Source organism: Rhipicephalus microplus, chromosome X (assembly GCF_043290135.1).
Source record: "Rhipicephalus microplus isolate Deutch F79 chromosome X, USDA_Rmic, whole genome shotgun sequence".
NCBI lineage: Eukaryota > Metazoa > Arthropoda > Arachnida > Ixodida > Ixodidae > Rhipicephalus > Rhipicephalus microplus.
Window position 1 is genome coordinate 123739505 of NC_134710.1, and position 14838 is coordinate 123754342.

Genomic DNA, 14838 nt, shown 5'->3' on the forward strand with positions numbered 1-14838 from the left:
AAAAACAAACAAACAAAAAGTTTTTATTAGAAAAGTTTGATCACCAGCCTCTATAAGAAATAATGCGGCTGGTTCTGGGTAATCGTGCACTTGAAGTCAAGGAACATTGGGTACGGCGCCAAAGACTGCTAAATCTAGGGATTTCGTAGCTTTTTTTTTAAGGATTTAGCGTCTTTTTGTGGAATCTAAAGATTCTTCAAAGGCTCTGGAAGTGTGGCAGCTTGGGCTAGTTAGTATGGCATGACGATAGTTATAGCGCGAGAACAAAACAACGACACAGAGACAAGAAGTCCTTCGTGTCCTTCTCGTCTCTATGTCATCGTTTTGTTCTCGCGCTATAGCTCTGCAAGTGTTACCGTTTACTATGTCACTCTAAGGTGTTACATGGCGCAGCCTAATGAAAGAAGTTACTGAATAATGCCACTTTTTCAACTAGAAAGACCATTAGGAAAATTTGCTGGTTTTTGTCAAAAAAAGATTTGGTCTGCTGGACAGAGTGAAGGCGAAACTTTTACGCATAATACTAGGGTGAAGCGAAATCTGGTCGTCGTAACTGTTTAGCATTCACGCGCTCTGTGTGATGCAAGCTACCCTGTGAAAGGAGAAAATTTCCTCTTGCAATAAATATGGAAATGTTTATGCTCGCCATGTGCTTTCACCGTGCCAAATCTTTACATCTAATAACTGCTGGACCTGCAGTAGACTCACAGTAAGGAGGGTTGACAGCTGGGTAATTTGTGGTGGCCTCATTGTTATGAAGTCGGCCTGACGTAAAAGACCTAAAGACTTCAGGCCTGTGTGTTTTCAGCTTTTCTGTCGCAACGTTTACATAGGACCGAAAATAGTGACAAAAATATTGGGCCAACTTTGAAACTGATTGAAACTTAAGTACGGAGGTGTCCCAAGTGATAGTGAAAATGGACCCCTGCACATCAACTACAAATCATGCAATGTAACGTTGATTGCAAATATATAGTTAGACGTTGACCACTGTAGACCTCGAAGACGGCAAGCACATGAAAGGTACTACAGAATTGCACATATTTGTCTCTGTAGCAATTCGCTCCATCTCTCAGTGGTGGGAACTTACATTTTCTGTAGAATTATTTCACAGAAAATGTAGAAAAAAGAATTTCAGTGGCTGTTAATATGTGTCTTGTTTCTTCAGTAAGATAAGATTAAGAGAATTTGAAGCACAGTACGAGTTATCCTTATATTTTAGGAAAGGCGAATTAGCCTGACTAGGGACATTATACACTCAATTTAAGGATTTTTGTTGAGACTTAGGGTGCTTTTGGGGGTCAATCTAGGGACAAAAGGTTGACATTGGTTGGCATCCCTGCATCGCGCCTGACCGCGCTTCCTTTCGCGTAACCATTGTTTGGCTTCGCTGTACTGCCGATGTAGGCAGGTCTCAATTTTCTCATTTTTTTTGTGCTCTGTTCATAATAGGTGCTGCTGAGGTGAATAACCCTACGTGGTCTGCATCCAACACTCTTAACCCAAGTGACATGTCGGTCGCCTTTGCTCAACAGCAGAAAGGGCGACATAACCCGAGTCCAGCTCAGATACAAAAGGTCGGTATTTTGTAGCAGTGTTCAGCTTTCTAAAGCGCAGAAAATACGTTAAGCAGCATTTCATTTTGCACGCAAAGCGATTGAATGATTCTAGTGGCTTTCACTTCTTGAAGGACAACTGGTGGGCGTGATAATGTGCACGAGCGTCCATCGTATGCGTAATGTTGTGACAGACACGTTGTGCGCTTCTTTTAAACGTCCAAAAGCCCATAGCGCAATTGCTGGTTTTGTCTCTAGTGAGTGCGGTTGCGTGCCTGCCTAGCGATGAATGCTGGTACTATAAGGCAGGGGCTGTCACGCCTGATGTTTCGCTGGTTTAATTAAACCATTATGGCAACAACACATGGGCTCACGATTACTCATATTTCGCGACTTTTCAGTAACTGTGTTAGTGTTGCTCTGTGCGGGTTTTTTGAGGAATTCGGTACTGAAACGCATGCGCTGTCAAACGTGAAGTCTTTTACATTTGAAACTAATCTAGCAAGAACGTATCATGAGAAAGTGTGCCCAGATTGTGTGCATTAAAAGTTTTGCGGCTCTTTTGGTTCGCCGTAGATGCTGGATGAAAACAGCCAACTCATACAAGCTATTGTCGACTATCAAAACAAAGGGAAAGCTTCGGAATGTCTGCAGTGAGTATGGATTCCCAGCCGCTGCTTTTGTTTCAAATGTTTCGAATGTGTCAAAGAAACTTCTGTACTTTTGTTTTTAATGCACTCTTTTTGAGTGTTACAGTTTTGTAAGAGGTAGTTTTCTTTCCACGTTTTAGGTATCAGCAAATTTTACACAGGAATCTAGTCTACTTGGCATCAGTGGCAGATGCTGGTCCAATGGTGCAGGCATCAATTGTAAGTATTACTTTTGGACACACTGATTTGATTTTCTAAAGTAATAATTTTCCAAGTTTTTATTTTTTGAAGTAATAGCAATGTAATGTTATTCCTTTTGGTCAGTTGTTGATTGTGATTTTATTCATTTATAACAACTAAAAGTGAATAACTCATAATACACCCTTATTGCTTTTTAGTAGTAGTTGTGCCATATCTGGCATGAATACACCCAACTGGTTTCACTGTGCTGAAAAGTTGCTACCTGTATTCGCGGCTGTCGCAACCTGTAGTGAATGTGTGCTTTGTAAAGCTGGGAGAGAGAATAAACACAAGTAACACGTTGAAGGGCCCGTAAACCACCGGTCGAAATTCAGTTGTGGTGGAGAAATTGTGCACAAGTGTACAACGAACACTGAGCCGTGAGGATTTTTCGAAACGGTGCACTAATAGCAGAGTTACGGCGCGTTTGATTATCGAAACCATGACGACCACATCTTTCGCTCTCTCCTGCGCTTCCCTCCGCTGTAGTCCTCTCCCACGCCGCTTTGCCCTCTCGCCGAGCTCAATCTTGCATGGCATACGTCATTGCTGACGCGCTGCTTGAAACACCGTCTACTTCCGGGGGCCGCGACTCCAGCCGTCGAATCCGTCAGTTGCATGCTTGTTGGTGAACTGTGGCTGCTGTAATCGGGCCGGTATGAATCCTGCATTGCACGCACGCCTTTAAAGGATCACCAACGTGTTGGACCTGTATGGAGACACAACATGCCTCACATATGTTGCACGCATGCGGGCAACACGATGGACAACAAGCAGCGCGGACAGCTGCTTGCAGACTGACCGGAAATCGCAGGCTCTTGCTCGACCAATCACAGCATATTTGGTTCGGCGCGTCAGGTGGAAGCCAGAAAGGCTCGGAAAGGAGGAGGGATTGTTTCTTAGAATTTGTGGTGCACTGGCGGCTCGTAGCCCTGCCACATGTAGAATCATTAATCGCGACGGCATTCTGCACACGATGCGCGCGTTTACTTGAAATGCTTGAAAAAATATCCGAGGTGGTTTACGGGCCCTTTAAAGCATGCTGCAGTTTTTAATGCAGGAATCCCAAATGCCTCCACAAACCCTGTAGCAGATTTCACTGAAACGTGGGGAGGCTAATGCCGTTTCATACATAAATTACGAAACCTCTGCAGAGTCATCAAAGCCATCTAAGAACTTTCCATTACCATCTCGTAAGATAAAATGTGGAGTCTAATTATATACAGGCTGTTTCAGAAAACAGCAACCAAGGATCTAAATAACTGTAATTATATACAGGCTGTTTCACAAAACAGCAACCAAGGATCTAAAAAACTGTTTTACCACAACTGTCGGAAACTGACATGAGCTGTCGTGTGGTACTAGTTAAGATATTTTATATTGAACTTGATTGATGATACAAAATATTAATATTCACTTTTGTGGCAATTGTATTTTGCTACATTGTAGTGGGCATTCCGAAATCACTAATTCATTTTTGTGGCAACATGCATGCTGCGTGGTGTTTCTTTTTTTGTCAGTGTTTGATAAGAGATGGTGATATAGGAAATAGTCATGTGACTGTGCTGATCTGCTGACATATTTCAAGCCTCTCAGCCATGTTTCAAGTGAAGCAACCATGTTTGTGGACCACCATCTTATTGCTTATTAGGGACGATGGCTCTTCCTCATCATGTGCCGACGTAAAGATGGTTTCGTGCTGCAGCCGCCAGTTAGTTCACATTCTGCAACCATGGTTGTTTCGACCAAAGCATAGTTTGGAGGGTTGCAATCTGGTAGTGCATGAGTGCAGTCATAGGGTTTTATTTCATATTTTGCAGGCTGCCCAGATGAATGCAGTGTAACTGCCGATTGTTTCCATGATTAAAGCAGTATGAACTCTCAGTTGCACGAAGGTCGGTTTAACAAAAATTTCACAGTAATGATTTGTTAAAGATCCCCAACACTTTTTTATGCATTTTGTGCAAAAATCTTTCTGTCGAATATTTCAGGTTATGAACTTTATCTGTGGACGTGAGCTCACGTTTCAGATAAGTTCAATGAAGTTTCGTGCTTTGCTGCACTGGCATACCAATACAAGCTGCCCATGAATTGCCCATTCATCGGTGGCTGTACAACATCCCTTGTGCATGCAGCGCCACCAAGACAAAGCAGCTGTGCAGCAGACGAAAACCAGCCATGTGCGCTTCAGTACATGCCAGAACTATCACATTTAATGTTTGCACTGTTCATCTGGAACCTAGAGATAATATGACAAAGCAGTTTTAATGGCTGAGGCAGGTTCAAACCTTGTATCTCTAGCCCCAAGGCTGTAGGACATAGTATTAAAGGGATACTAAAGAAAAACAATGAATTGGTTTAGATTGAGAAACTGAACTCTGAGAAATCTGTCAGGTTTCAGTATTATAAGTTCGTTATTAGCAGAGAAAATCAATGTGGAAGTTCCGCTCTTAAATGTACCAAAATGGCAATGTGTGATGCAAGAAATTTCAAAATGTATTTTATTTTCATAGCATTCGCTCTATAAAATTTTATGAAACACACTAAGTCTATGGAACCCACAGATTGCAATGTACTTAATTTTTATCTATTGGAAGTTACATAGGACACAGTAAACACCTTCAAAATTTATGTCATGGTGTGTGGTGTGGGAATTTCCAAGGTAGCGTCGCCACCCGTATTACAGCTAATGCTGTTATGAGATCACAACTCAGGTCACGCGCAGTTGTCCACTGCAGCTGCCACCACCGCTGCCAGTGTCCGTAACCACATCGCGGGAAATTAGAAAAAAAAAACCTAGCTCCAAAGACAGTGTGGCTCAAAACCCAGGTCTGCTGGGTGCCAGCCCAGTATTCTATCACTGAGCCAGAAAAAAAAAACCTAGCACCAAAGACACAGTGTGGCTCAAAACTCGGGTCTGCTGGGTGCCAGCCCAGTATTCTACCACTGAGCTACGCCGGTGCTTGTGCCTTGTTGGCAAACCTAGCACCAAAGACACAGTGGGGCTCGAACCAGGGTCCGCTGGGTGCCAGCCCAGTATTCTACCACTGAGCTACGCCGGTGCTTGTGCCTTGTTGGCAAACCTAGCACCAAAGACACAGTGGGGCTCGAACCAGGGTCCGCTGGGTGCCAGCCCAGTATTCTACCACTGAGCTACGCTGGTGCTTGCGACTTGTTGGCAAACTTGCCTCAGGCAGGCTTAATGTCGGGAAAGCAATTGCGTTAATACGACTTATAAAGCGTTTTAAACAGTGAAAGAACAACCAGTCGTCGCACAATGCGAATAGCGTAACGAGTGGGCCATCCAATTCTCCAACCCATTACAAAAGCTTGTTCTTGTTCCCCTTTTAGCTGTGGTGCATACCAACTTCAGCCACAATTCTTCATTGTCGTCAGCCTCTGCATGAACAATTGGCACAACATTCCTTGCAAGTGTTTAGCGGGTACCGCGCTTCTCAGAAGAATGACGAAAAATAACATAGCGAATGCCGGCCTACTACCCAAAAATTTATTATTAATGCCCTAGTGGGTATCAAGCAAGTGTGCTTGCAGTAGTTACCCAATAAGTGTTTTCAAAAGGCTCTGAAAGGCCGCTCTTCTAGCTTTCGTTGGGACTGTGCTGCATCCAGTGATGGAAGTGCTGCACCAATTGCGCCAAACTGCGCCAAGACAGAAATGCTGCTACATGCTGCGCCAAATGGCTGTTTTTCACGTATATTGCGCCATGCCTGCGCCGAGGCTAACGTTTTGTGACGCTCGCCTCCACGGCCAATGGTTCCGGAACCGAAACAGTGCCGAAATAGCAGCCAAGCCAAGCCTATCTTCAGCCACTGCTAGTCGTGTGGGAAGCGTTGGCTAGTGGCCAGAGAACGTCGCACCAGTCACACGTGCTGGGCGCATTGGCCGTTCCGTCAGGCAATGAAATGGCTTTTACGAGGAAAGGTAAACCTGCGACATATGTCATTGACGCCTGTTTTGTGTTGGCTGATGTGGATATAATGCTTGAAAAGTTAACGTTGAAGTGTTTGAGCCTCCCATTGTAATTATTTGTAAAAACCTTGATGTTATTGTGCTGTTAAACCTACTGTTTATTGTCGCGTTTTTGACGCACATTTCGTGCTGTTTTTGGGCGCATTTGCTTTGGATGTCCCCTCCTGGGACATCAGTAGCCCCTAAAAGCACCGGAATTATCAAGGGGCTCGTCTTTTCTTTGTTCGACACAAGTATTTAAGTCCTGTTTTTATATCGCACATTATTAGCTATGAACTGACATGAAAAAAAAAATATAAAAGGCACGAGTGCCAATAGCTGCATTTATTAGCAAGTTATTCGTGGAGACTTGTATTGCGGGATCACAGCTCATTATTTTACATTGTTTGTTTGCGATTTGTAACTGTCTCCACGCAGCACGGTTCAGCGCACCAGCGGCTGTAGTTCGTACGAAGTGACCGTGCGGCATCAGCAGCCACGTGTTATGTATTGATGTGCGCATGAAGTTATTATCATGTAGTCTTGATCTGGGCCATATCGCGCTTATCTGTACTGACTGAACTGATAATATATTGAATTTTGGATTTTTAAAAATTGGTCGGTAGCATATGAAATGCGATTGTGAAAATTAACAGCGCGCCTATCGCCGTGGATTTTTATATAATCATAGCATTGTATAATGATATTACCGCGCCTTGCGATACCTATTTTAATTATTTTTTGTGCTATAGTGTGGCTCAATTTACCGTGCATTTGCAAAAATAGATGTCCAAGTTTGTGTTTAAGTTGTATTATCAGAAGTTTGTGTAATCAGGGTAACATTTTCTTTCAGGTCGTCAAAGCAAGTTTAATAACCAAGTGCTCAATGAGATTGATTCCAACAGTGACGTCATCTCTGTTTGGTGCAAGCAAGGGATAAAACAAGAGGAAGCGTTCTGCACCATCTGCAACACTATCATAAACTGTGCACGGCATGGTGTAGCGGCTGTCAAGCGTCATGCTGCCAATAAGAGTCACGTTGAGTTGTGCACTCAACATAGAGATGCTTCTGGTGTTCTAAAGAAGCCTGCTACTAAGCAAGTTCAGCTGGAATCATGCTTTGCAACTGGGCCAGGACTTACGGAGGCAGACCGTGCTGCTCGAGCATACTTATTTTGCGCTTGGAGTGGCGTTATCTGGGATCCCTTATACATACGAGTATGCAGCAATGAAGATGATGCCGTTGATGTTTCCAGACTCTAATATAGCCAAGGAGTTCCAGTGTGGTAGGAAGAAGCTATCATACATAATTTCAGATGGCCTAGGTCCATATTTTACGAAGGCAGTCACAGATGAACTGAACAGGCCACACACATATTACACAATTCAGACGACGAAACACCGCTCCCAGAGCAATGCTGCCAACAGCTGGACGTGATGGCAAGATATTTTTCTGATACACAGAAGCATGTTATTGTTGAGCATTTGCGCTCTTATCACTTGGGCTCTGCAACAACAGAAATCTTGCTGGCACATGTCAAAGAAGCCCTGCAAGATTTGCCTGCAAGGAACATGCTCTGCTTTTACAGTGACGGGCCCAACGTCATGCGAAGTTTGAAAAAACGTTTGAAAGAAGATGTGAATCCAGCTTTGCTGGACATTGGTGAATGTAGTTTGCACAAGGTGCATTATGCATTTGCAAAAGGTCTCGAAGCATTTGGTGATACTGTAGAAACAACGTTGCTTGACATATATCACTTTTTCAAAAATTCAGCCGTACAAAGTGCTACGCTGAAGGCAACACAAAGATTCCTAGGCTTGCCTGAAAATGTCCTTCTGCGGCATGTAAGCTTGCGATGGCTGACGCTGAGTTCATCTTTGGATCGATTTATCCAGCAACATGAAGCTGTCAAGGAAACAGTTCTGGGTGCCCAACAAAAAAGTTGAGTGGGTGGCAATATTTATAGGCATCTGAAAGAAAAATCTAATGAAAAAGGATCTACTTCCTAAGGCAATCTTTCTTCGAAATGTCGCAGATGTGTTTGTTGAGTTCTTGACGTTATTTCAACGACGGGAGCCACTCCTTCATATATTGTATGAAGAAATGGTGAAGCTTGTGAAAAGAATTCTGGGACGTTTCCTACTGATCGGTGCATACAGGGACTTCACGGGAGTGGAACTTCAATCCTTTAATGTAGAGTGCTCTGCGAATTGGAAACAGGTAGTTGAAATTGGTGCAGACACTGAAAATTCCATTAATTCTTTCACGCCTGAAGAGATGTTTAGAATAGGTGCACGTAGCTTTTAAATTCAGGTTGCGAAGTATCTGCTTTCAAGGCTGCCCTTTGGCAATAAAGATCTCAAGAGCATTCATCCAAGTGCTGTCAAGGAGGAGAGCGCCATTGTGGCACTCAGCAATTTGGCACAACAAGTGCCAGAATTGTTACCACCGCAGGAAGTGTCTGCTCTGATGGACAAACTAACGCTCCTCTCCACAGAAGAGTTTTTCTCTAATCCACACGAGCGTCTCGACGATGCGTGGCAACACATATTCAGCCTCTTGTCAAAAGACGGTGGTCCCAAGTACTCCCGAACAGGGAACTTTGTTAAAGCTATGCTGTCGCTTGCGCATGGCAATGCTGACGTTGAAAGGGGATTTAGTGAAAATCGCCGTCTTATCCATGAGCGAAGTAACCTTTCAATTGCAAGTTTAAATGGATTGCGTGCGACTAAATCATTTTGTAGCCGGTATGGCCAAGATGCCTCAGCCATTCCTCTAAAGCCTGATATGATAAAAGCGGTAAAGGGCTCATTTAAAAAGTACCAGGAACATGTGTCTGCAAAATGTGAACCCTCAGCCAAGAAAGCGAAGCTTCACCAGGACTCCGTAGGAAGCAAAGTGGATGAGCAGCGAAGTATACAGATAGATATCGATTCTGCTAAGAAGATGCTAGCCAATGCAGAGCTGCTTATTGTAAAAGGGATGAAGGCTAGGAAGTTTGATGATATTGAAAGTGGACAAGCATTGCTCAAAAAGGGTCAGGCAAAACTTGCTAGCAATCTTAGCAAGCTTGAAGATTCAAAGAAAAAGAAAAGCTGTGCGCGCCGGTAGGACTAGTCTCAGTTATGAGGTTTGCATGTGAATTTCACTGTGATGTTTACTTTTTTTTTAGAGTTGAAGTACTCTGTTTAAAGACTCATGTGAGAGCTTTTCTGTGGTATTATTACATTGTAATACCTGTAAAATGATACCTGATAGTGCAAAAATGACAGGCATTCTGCAAATGTTGTGTGTTCAGTAAATGTGTTCATATTTTAGTTCGTAAATTTGTTAAGTGCAATATATGATCAATAATAAATGCAATTATTTTTAAGATAAAATTTATTTGTCGTGTTCCATGCACATATCGGTACCTACCTGCTGCGGTGAGATTGCTCCAAACAGTAGTTAGCTTGCTATAAACAAGGCATTTTTGTGCTCCAAGCACACTAATTCTTGCTCCAAACTTCCACTGTTCCTGCTCCGAAATGCCAAAAGCCACTTCCACCACTGTGCGCCTTCCGCGCAGGTCTGGCATTTTTTTTTCTTTTTGTGCATTTTCTCGCTTACTAAGTGTCATGTCATGGTAAGAGTGGTGTTTACGGGATTGTGAAACTGTATTTTACTGATACACAAGAAATCGTTTTGCTCTTTAGTGTCCCTTTAAAAAGTTGTAAGAATTGGTGTCACAGCAGCAAGCTGTGCCAGGGGTAATGCACAGAAATGTACTCTCTAAACAGCTTTATCTCTTCTTGTGCTTTCACGCCAGTCCAAATGTAAATTACAGAATTCTTTTCAAAGTTAATTGTATTTCACACATTCAGCTTTACATCTGGTGCACCATATGCTGTTGCTTATTCTAGTGACTATTCTATTGAGTGAACTTTCAGTCAAGGGAACTATTTTTTTGGGACCCTTGAAGTTTAGTCAAATGAGAGTTCACTGAAGTTCCACTCTATTGGTCAGTGAAATCACCTTCAGTCCTGAGTGTGTGCTCATTGGTAGAAGCACATATTTATGTGCCTTTGAAGTGGAAATGCCACTGTCACCTGAAGTTGTATAAGGCTATAGGTCGTATTTAAACTGTGAACTTTTGGGAGGCGCTTAACTCATTCCAAGGCATTTTTTAATCTTTTAAGAGAAAATAGTTTGGTGCTTTTTTAAGCCTCTCCGTTTATGGTCCCTAATAAGTAGTGCTCACCAATCTGAAAGCATTAAAAATGGCATTGAAGAAACTATAGTGAGATCAGGTTAAGTAATGAGCAGTTGTCTATCTACCGCAGCCACCACCATGTGGTCCAGGAGTGCCTGATCAAGGAGGCAGCCCCGCTACAGGTGGCCTGATGCCTGGTCAACAATCGTATGGGCCATCTATGCAGTCACAGCAGCAAGCAGCCCCAGGTAGTTTGCAAATAGAACTGGCAGTGGCCTCAGCTGCCTTTCTCTTCCTGAAGCAGTTTGTATGTCCAGGTTTTGGAAATTCTGTTCATACTATTACCAGAGCCCTTCAATACTTCTTATGGTCGCGAAATTGTGCCGCCATGCTATAGGCGAGCTTCATACGCTGCTCGAAAATGCCGTGGTGCCAGAGGCAATCTTCCTTGCCTTCCGCATATTTAAATGCTTGCGCAGTGCGAGACAAGCTGCTGGATATGATGTGTTCATGTTAGCGGAAATGTCTTAGTACAAGGATGCCTAACAGGTGTTGCGTGCAGAGGTGCCGTTCCGGCTACAAGGAAACCAAAGCAATTGTGTATTCTCTTTACCATATCAACAGCATGAGAAATGGAAGTGGCTGTATGTGCCTAGAGATGGACGTCTGTGCCTGAACCATTGTGACGCCTCTGACATTGTCACTGCGTATGATTGTAACGTCGGCAGAGAATCCATCTCCCTGAAACATGAAAAGCCAACGCTGAAGGCTGATGTCGTTTCAAGAATTTTTCAAGTGCTTCCTTCGTATCTCATGAAGCGCAATTCCCGTTCCTACTCATCGTCAGTGTAACGAACAATCAAATGACCACTTGAGTCACAAACAGACAGGAGCTAAGGGGGGCAGCTTATGTCCTGCAGTTGGTGGTAAAAAATCAAACAGTTGAAGGCGCTTCGGCACCCTCATCCATATGTCATGTGTGTATGTTCAATTTACTTAAGGAAACCCACCACAGGGGCCAAGGCACTCGGCTGCTGACCCGCAGGTTGCGGGATCGTATCTTGGCCTTGGCGGCCGCATTTTCGATGGAGGCAAAAATGCTTGAGGCCCGTGTGTTTAGTTTTAGGTGCACGTTAAAGAACCCAAGGTGGTCGAAATTTCCGGAGCCCTGCATTACATCTCTCATAATCATATGGTGGTCTTGGGCATGAAACCCCAATGTTTATATTATAATTTGCTTAAAGAATTTATTCGGGACCTGATGCATTGGTACTCTATGTATGTGGTTTGTGTGTGAAAATTAAGATATGATTGTGCCTGTATTTTGTTTTTGCACAAGCAACATGGCTTTATTTTTTATTTTTCATTGAATTATCAAGCTTTTTCCCCCTCTAACTTCTGACTAGGATGACAATATCAACATTAGTGAGATGAGAATATTTTAAGCTCTTGTAAACAGCTGTGTATTAAACCAAACAAATAACCCACTATCGATTGTTTTGATCTCTTAAGATTAGGGCATTGTGTTTTCGGAGTGTATCTTTCTTGAAATTCGGAGTGTATTGTGGATGTTGTTTTATGGGGCAAATTCAGCATTTATCGGAGTTAATTACTGGTAAATCTCCAGTCCTCAGAAATTTGGCTTTTAATTTTGCGTTATAAGTTGTTGAAATGTTGTCTTGATAATTATTTCCTATGAAAAACTTTGCATTGTTGCTCATAATCCTGCCTTTTCATTCTTTCATGTTTTTTCTCTCACTTGCTGTTTATTTACTCTGTTGATGAGGCTGTTCATTTGCACCGTTGTATAATTGCCAGTGTACTTTGTGGGGGGGGGGGGGGGGTTAAGCTGTTCCTCGACTTTTCCTCCCAGCCTCCCTCATCGCCTTGATGAGGAAGGGCTTATTATTTATTGTTATTTTCAACACCCCGAAATTTGAGATGAAATAGCATTATGCTAACCCAGTAAGTGTATTTAATATGTCTGAAAGGTTTGATGCAGGACAAAGTATACACACAAGCACAAATACTTTCAAAACAAAACTTGTTTATTTGTACTACAACCTTAAAGCTTGTAATAGATGCAAGCATACTTTACGAGGTTATTGCCACTGGCGAAGGTGCAGTCCTTCTGATTGATGATTTTCAGCTTTGAAAATGCCCTTAGAATGTTGAGACAGCCTTTTGCAAATTGGAGTTCATTGTATAAATTCAAATGGTCAAATATTTCACCGGCAGGTGTTTATAGAATTTTTTTCGGATTACTCTGAATACACTGAGCTCTATTTAAAGTGCAGCCAGAAGGACTTAGATACTACTCACAATTTAACAAATTGAGAATCTGTGGCGGGCGAATGCGCATAAAACAGCTCATACTTCTGCCTCTGTTTTAATGTGGCACCGCTGGAACTTTGCTGTGATTGTACAGTTTCATTGAAAAGATTACCTGTCATAGTATCGAAACTAGTTATTTATGCATGCTGAGTGGTAAAAGTAAATGCGTCAAAGCAAAGTGACTGTCATGGAAGCTTAAAAAGCTGAAAAACCTAGGCTGTTTCACACACAACCCCAGCGATAGCAGCATTCGCATCGCCTCTCATGCACAGCTGTACCTCTGACAGCAGTTGCTGGCTGCATATGAAACTGAAATAGTAGTTGCGTGATTGTAAGAAGCATTGAATGACTTTGCTATTACTTATGGAATTGCCGCTCAATTATTGAAGAAGTGAGGCATTCAAAATTATAGGACGGGTATTAATGGTGGAGCTCATTCAGACCCACTCAGTAAATATATTTTGCGTTTGCGGCTCACTCAGGCTCACCAATATTTTCTTCAACCAGACTAATTCAAACTCAAACTCACCTTGACTCACTCAGACTCTGGTTCATGGCCCAATTTGAGTCTGAGTAAGTCTCAGTGAGTCGACTCACGAGTACGTTTGCCAACCTATGGTCGAAATTGATGGTCTGGTCTATCCTTTTCTTTGCGTGTTTAGCATTGTTTTGGAACAGAAGCCACTTTCATGTCCCTTTCGGGCTGTTTTCATGTAGTGATCCCACAAGACAGTATTCTCTTACACAGCATTGCATAGTATTAATGAGAACAAACGGAAAAAGATGCCAAGGATGTTATTAGAAGTAATTGTAATGTAAATGTAAAGAAAGAAAAAGAGACAAAAAATAAGTTGCCTCTGGCAGGGACTGACTTTCTTCCACTTCTTTTGTCACATTTACATTACAACTACAGTTGAACGCGGATATATCGAACTCGAAGAGGATCACGAATTAGTTCGATATATGGAAAATTCTATATAAAAAAAATACAGGCCCCGAGAGCTTACCTGTAGTGGATCATCACCTACAACTGGCGCATTTAAGAATGACAACTAATTCCACACACGCCACAACAGAATGATTTATTTGCGTGCGTGAAAAAAATCTCTTACTTGGCCTGCTTCGTATTTGAAATGTTGAAGACGCTAGTCTCGATCTTATCAAGGCTGTCCAGGTGCGACAGCCCGGTTCCCTTCATGTGGCCGATACAATGGCGAATGATGGCGAACGCTGCCGCCACTTTAGCGGCAGAGTACACACGTGTAGCCAGCGCCTCGTCCAGACGATCCCCTTTGTTATATGAGCTGTCGGCTTGGGAATCCTGAGTCCCTGTGATCGCAGCTACTGTGTCCTCGTCAGCGAGGCTCGAAATGGCCTTGACATTGCAGTCCGCTTCCACGAAATCGTCCGCAGACACTTCGTGTGGAACTGTTGCCGGGAAGCGGAACGACAACTCGCGAAACGCGTAGTCTATGCGCTCGTCGTCGTCGTCTTCACCAGTTTCCGCAAGTTCTGCTGTCTCGAAGCCTGCCTTGCGGAAACAGTTGACCACCATGTCTGTCTTCACGTCTCGCCAGGAGTTGAAGATCTTCACGGGATAGAACTTAGCGGAGATTTCTGGTCACTCCTTCGTCATTCATTGCTGGATGACCTGGCTGCTGACAGCTTCGCTTTTGCCAGAAATGGTATTGCAAACGATAATGTAGCGCTAATTAAATTTGTGAAGCCACCCGATGTTGTCGGCGAAGTTGTTTCACTGAGTGCAGCGGCAAACCATTTGGCCTTGGCGATCAGCATTGGGCCATCCACCACAATGTTCTTCACGCACACTTCTAAAAACCAGGCATAGAGTGCCTTTTATACATTCCTGTGGGCAGGAGCGCGCACATGACAGGC

At 43.1% G+C, this 14838-nt stretch overlaps 1 protein-coding gene across 2 annotated transcripts in view; it reads left to right on the top strand.

The window, feature by feature from the left end:
• Positions 1-210: 210 nt before the first annotated feature.
• The window catches only part of LOC119176386 (uncharacterized), a 147058-nt gene continuing 132430 nt past the window's right edge, over positions 211-14838 (top strand). The window contains exons 1-5 of one of the 2 annotated variants that reach the window (XM_037427642.2): positions 211-229; positions 1453-1577; positions 2133-2209; positions 2347-2425; positions 10739-10856. In XM_037427642.2, the coding sequence (XP_037283539.2) occupies positions 1512-1577; positions 2133-2209; positions 2347-2425; positions 10739-10856 (340 nt within the window). In that variant the 5' untranslated portion in view covers positions 211-229; positions 1453-1511. Of the gene's footprint in view, positions 230-354; positions 1024-1452; positions 1578-2132; positions 2210-2346; positions 2426-10738; positions 10857-14838 lie in introns of those variants that run through there. The other variant, XM_075877568.1, reaches the window with a different exon arrangement.